The sequence below is a fragment of the Opisthocomus hoazin genome, chromosome 2, assembly GCF_030867145.1.
Source record: "Opisthocomus hoazin isolate bOpiHoa1 chromosome 2, bOpiHoa1.hap1, whole genome shotgun sequence".
Lineage (NCBI taxonomy): Eukaryota > Metazoa > Chordata > Aves > Opisthocomiformes > Opisthocomidae > Opisthocomus > Opisthocomus hoazin.
In genome coordinates, this window is record NC_134415.1 from 129,030,217 (window position 1) to 129,035,844 (window position 5,628).

A 5,628-nucleotide genomic window follows, 5' to 3' on the forward strand; every position below is an offset into this window, starting at 1 on the left:
CCAATTCAAGCCATTCCGTGATTCTGTGATCTGCTCTCACCTGGCCCTTGAAGCACCATGAGCTGAAGCACTGGGCTTCAATGCTACCGCCTGCAGAGCATGACCTCTTGGGACTCCTTACATAAGGGAGGCACCCCATGTTCTAGCTGAAAAGCAGAAGCTATTTCTGGGCAACAGCATCACTTTGTTTCTTTTGCCTGTGCAGCCCACAAGTCTGACCCCCACCTCACTACAACCTCCTTTCAGACAGTTGTAGAGAGTGATGAGGTCTCTCCTGAGCCCCCTTTTCTCTAGACTAAACAACCCCACTTCCCTCAGCCGCTCCTCACAGGACTTGTGCTCTGGACCCTTCTCAAGCTCCATTTCTCCCCGTGCAGCAGGGACCCCTCTAGCCAAGTGTCTTCCGCCTGACAGTGGCGAATAGCTGATGCTTAGAAGAGTGGAAGAAGATGACAGACACACAGTAGCATGTGCTTGTAAGTCCATCCAATTCAACCAGTCCGAGGTTTCAGGGTGGTTGAGTTGGATATGGATCCATATCATTGTGCTGAATGCCCCTCAATGGATTTTATGGATTTCATGGAAGTAATGCAGGGTGGAAGGGAGCTCTGGAGGTCATCTGGTCCAGCCAGCTGTTCAGAGCAGAGCAAGCTTCAAAGTTGGATTGACTGTCCTACTTGCTTTCTGAACACATTTACAGTTTCTACCCCCATATTATCCATGGCCATGAGTGGCAGCATCCCTCTGTATGCAGTGTGAAAGAAGAGTTTCTTCAGTGCATCATGCTTTTACATGTCATCTCATACTTCTCTGGTTGTAAGAAATAACCATATTTCTGTCTTTGTTAGGACACTTACAGTTTTGACACTGCTGTCACATATCCCTACATACTTGTCTTCTCCTGGAGTGGAAGAGTCCAAGTATAGTTCCTATCTCACAGTTCACTGTCTGAAAATAAGTCCCCAGCTTTCACCATCCTTGCTACCTTCCTTTGGACCTCTTCTTGTCCTACTCTACATATGCAGCAGCAACATACGCAGTATGCAGCATGAAGTACCCTGGAAACTGTTACAGGGACACACCAATTTTTGTCAGTGTCCATTCTAGCAAATCCTAACACTCAGTTTTCCTTTCTGAATGCTTCCAGACACTGAGATGACTGTTTTTTTTCTGAAGTGCTCTTTGGGAGCACCTCTTTCCTGGAAGGTGAAAGTGAGTTTGCCATCACTGAGTCTTGTTTGCCATCTGCTTACGCTGCCACTCAGTGCTGAGATCCTCCTGCCTTGCAGAGTCCTCGCAGCCAGGTTTTGTTTCACTGCTCTGAATAACCTTCTGTCTGCATCAGAGCTCCCCTGGCAGCAGGGATCAGGCAATCTCCCTCCCAGAAATCAAGCACGCTTGAGACCCCAGAGCTGTCTGGAGGGTTTGTGAGGAAGAGGTGTTGACTGAAGTGTCTGCAAGTGGTCGGCTCATCCAGGCTCCTGGGAAAAGGCTCGGAGCTCCAGTGCTGCTCCCCATCAGTGGGGTTGAGAGGGGACAATAGAACAGGCTACACTGAACATGGTGCTTCATAACTTCATCAGAGGGATTTTACAATCGTGGTTCCCAAGAGGGTGATACATGGACATCAGGTCCTTCCCAAGGCTGCTCACACCAGGGCCCCTCTCAGCTTGTCCAGCCCCTCACGGTGACAGGTCTAGATGATGGAGGGAGAGTTATCAGTGCATCGTGGCCATGGCTCAGCCCTATTGCATGCAGTTGCATCCCTGCCAAAGGTTGAGAAAGGCCTGAAGCCCTTTGATATTGATCTCGCTTCCGATGAGGTCCCTCTGCCCCAGCAGATCTGTTCTATCTACTTATCATTCGCTCCTGTCACACTCAATGGTTTTCATTTGAATTGGATATTGATACCAGATCTGGGGAGAGCAGAGTTTTGCCAAGATGCCCAGGTGCAGGGTGGAGGGGCCAGCGGTTGTGCTGTGCGGTGAACCATGAGAGGTCCCGTGAGCAGCAGAACCTCCCCCACAACCCTCCTCTCTGCTCAGAAACGCACTATAAATATGAGGATCCCCAGCCTTGCCACTCAGCAGCGTCCAGCTGAGGCTCTCTCCAACCCTCCTCTCTCCAGCCTTGCTGAGATCCCAGCTCGACTCCAGCCATGAGGTTCCTCTACCTTGTCTTCGCTGTCTTCCTGCTGGTCTCCCTGGCCACCCCAGGTAAGAGGGTGAATTGCGTTGGAAGGTGAGCTGGACAACGGTGGGAGAACCAAGAGGGATGAGGGTCAGAGTGGACCATGCTTGATAGGCAGCTTGAGCAAACATGGTTTCTGTTGGCTTTAAAGGCTGTGATTTTGTTGCCCACATAAATGCGTCTAGTGATTTTAGTACACAAATGGGTGCTGGCCTCCTGCAAATGCACAGATAACTTCATTAACCAAGGTTATCTTAAATGGGACTCTATAGTCATGTGCAGAAAAATGAGTCTGTAAAGAAAAAATCACTTTAAAATACAGTAAGAGGCACATTTAGGACGTTTTAGATGTTTTTGACGCCTTCAAGATAAGCTGGGTCCTGGTATAATTGTTTTAGCCATGGAGCACCAAGTGAGTGCTGGATGTCTTTCTCAGAGACACCAGCCTCCTGGATGTTTCCTTTGCTCAGATGGTGCCACCTTTTGTGTCAAACCAGTTCTGAGTGCATCTTCAGGGTCCAGTTCCCTCACATTTTTAATGTGCAGTGCTGACAGATATCCCTCCAGTTCTGGTTCTCAGCACCTTCTTCAGTGAACAAAAGGCAGATTTGGGGCTCAAAAGGGTTCCCAGCCCAATATTTATTCACACTTGACATCACTTCCCAGCTATTTTAGGCCAACAGTCTCCCACCCTGGTGCCTAGGGTTTTGCACTTAAGCCTCTTTTAACATGCTCAGGTCAGATTTCAGGTTATCACAGGAACTGCCACATGAAAAACTCTCCATATTTTTTGGAACAGCAATTCAGTTTTTTTAAAACTACTTTGGTGTTGCTTTTGCTGTTTTGCTCTGAGCACTCTGATCCTGCCCCTTTAAGAGTGGTGCAAGATGTCTCTGCAGTCTTGCACAGATGAGCATCTTTATGAACTTTGCTTTTGGGCTGTCTCTCGTGAAGGGAATGAATGTGCTCTCCTGGGGAGCATCTCTTTCCCAAACTGCACCTGTGTCATCAGCTGGCCCCGTAGTCACCAGCTGGGTGGAGAGGGATGCACAAGGACTTTCCTAGGCTTGTGCCCTTCAGGGTCCCTTCCTGCTTTGGGGCTGGGACTGAGCAGGAGCGTGGACATGTGGGAGGATGGAGCAGGACCTCCCTACGAGCAAGGTCTCATCCTGCTGACCATTGCCATGCTTCTGCCTGGAGGTGATGGGAGGGCATAAGAGCGGGGCACAGAGGCACCCATCCTGACCCAAGCACTCTCCTCTGTCTTTCCCTTGCAGGCTACGGGCAGATAAGGAAGAACTGCCCCAAGGTGGGGTACTGCTCCAGCAAGTGCAGCAAGGCAGACCTGTGGTCCTTCTCTGCTGACTGCAAGTTCTACTGCTGCATCCCACACGGCTGGAAGGGGAAATAGGAGCAAAAGAGGAAGCACCTGGGAAAGAGGAGGCACCGTGGTGGCTTTGGGAGCGGCTTCTCAACTGTCTAACCCACTTGTCATCCCCTCCTCTCAATAATTAAAAAGAGAAAAAAAAGGAGATGTAACTCTGGTGTATGTGGAGTGGTAACTTGTATCCCCATGATCCCACATAAAGCATTAGGACAGGTTGTCCAGGCCCTGCTCAAAAGGCTCATTAGCAGCCTGTCTCATTGGTCATTTTTCACAAAATTTGTAACAGAAGTGCTAAACATACGTAGTTTTCCTCTCTGTTTCCCACAGTGAATTCAGTCAACGGTGGGTGAAAAAGTTCTGCTTGGAAGAATACCCTCCTGGGTGCCCCTTTCCTCACTGAGCCTCACAGCAAAACTCGTGGGTCTCATGTGCTTGAGGGAGCCTGGTTTAGTCCTGGAGCTGAAAAAGTCAGCATCCATCTGAGATCCTGGCAAGATGTTGTTACCATGGCTGGGTAACAAGCAGGAAAGGATGCGTGCAGTATTTCACACTCCCTTCGGCAACTTCCAGAGACCTTGTCTAGAAGGATCTTTGGGAGAGCATCGTTCCTTCCCCCTGGTTCCCAAAGGCTTCTCTGCTGAGACCACCCACAAGAGCATCTGTTGGAGTCATTCACAGGTGCCTGCTGTGGGCCTACAGCAGCCCTAGCAGGGTCTGTACAGGGGCTATTTGCAGCAGCCTTTTCTGCTGTGATGACTGTGTCTATCCTCATCCATCTCAGCCTGTGGAGTCACCATAGGTACCTTTCATACAGAAAACTGGGTCATTGTCTTTTCAATCCTGTCCCATTTCATGTTCCCGTGTCCCAGCTGTGGTTTTGCGAGTGCTGGTAACGATCAGGTCTAGTGAAATCGTGTAGCATCTGAAGGTGTCCTTGGACTGTGGGGAGAAAGAGCCACATGGTTGGAGAAACTCAAGCATTGCAAGGGAACACAACGAAACAAAGCAGGGATTGGTGAAAATGAAAAATGTAGATGGAGAGATCTAAAAGTGAGCATTGAGAGACTCGCTGGGGTCCTGGGGGCTCTGTTGGGGTCCTGGAGGCTTCATTGCGGTCCTGGGGGGTTCGCTGGGGTCCTGGGGGCTCTGTTGGGATCCTGGGGGCTCTGTTGGGGTCCTGGGGTGCTCACTGGGGTCCTGGGGGCCAGTAATGACCAGCAGTTGCTGAAGGCCTTGATGGAGCTACCTGCAAGCATGATAAACCCACAATGGCCTGTGGCAAGCTTCCACCTCCTTCTCTTCCATTAAATACATAGCCAGCTTGAATAAAGCCAATACCATTTCCGATGACCTCTGTGAACCTTGGATAGGGAATGGATAAATGGAAAGGTGAAGAGAAACACATAGGCAAAATCTCTGCAGCAGATCAGAAAAGGGGCTGCAAACTGCCTGGTTTGTTTTCCCACTCGGTCATTCGCAGAAGATGAACAGTTTGTGTAGCCTAAGACATCTCTGACAGCATCAGCTCTGACCTCCCAGTGAACTTTGGTGTTGTCAAAATACCTTCTCACCAACTCTGGTGAAACTATAGTTCTCTATATTGTAAAATTAGGCCACTGTTAATAATCCCTTCTAGGATGTTCTCTGTGCCACTGATCCAGGACTTGATTTGGTGTATGTGAGCCCAAGTATTTTACAAGCCTTGAATCACCCATGTGGCTTGAAGTCATTGTGGAAATTCTCACTATTTCAGCAGAGGATCCTTCTTCAGTCATCATCTGTATTTCCCTTCGAATACGTTTTCTTTGACAAGTGAATTTAACAATAAAGCAAAAAAAGTGAGGGGCCTTAAGACTTGGGGTTCACGGGGGTCCAGACAAATCTGAAAAAGAAATCATATTGTTCAGTGAGAAAGCAGAGATACCCTCATATTTATAGACTACAACAGAACATGTGCAGAAGTGGAATAACGAACTGCTCATGAATTGCTGCTGGCTTTCATCTAAAACCACACCTCTTCAATGCAGTCATTTATTCACCCCTCTCATGTG

At 48.9% G+C, this 5,628-nt stretch overlaps 1 protein-coding gene across 1 annotated transcript; it reads left to right on the forward strand.

Moving 5' to 3' along the window:
* The first annotated feature begins 2,158 nt into the window (after nucleotides 1-2,158).
* LOC142358868 (cygnin-like) lies at nucleotides 2,159-3,601 on the forward strand. Its single transcript, XM_075411194.1, has 2 exons — nucleotides 2,159-2,216; nucleotides 3,468-3,601. The coding sequence occupies exons 1-2, from the start codon at nucleotides 2,159-2,161 to the stop codon at nucleotides 3,599-3,601; spliced, it is 192 nt and encodes a 63-aa protein (XP_075267309.1).
* The last annotated feature ends 2,027 nt before the right edge of the window (nucleotides 3,602-5,628 follow it).

Excerpts from the sequence above, each read along its gene's own strand:
- LOC142358868 (XM_075411194.1), top strand. The coding sequence starts at position 2,159 with ATGAGGTTCCTCTACCTTGTCTTCGCTGTCTTCCTGCTGGTCTCCCTG. Across the intron at positions 2,217-3,467 it reads GGTCTCCCTGGCCACCCCAG|GCTACGGGCAGATAAGGAAG; the intron begins GTAAGAGGGTGA and ends TTTCCCTTGCAG.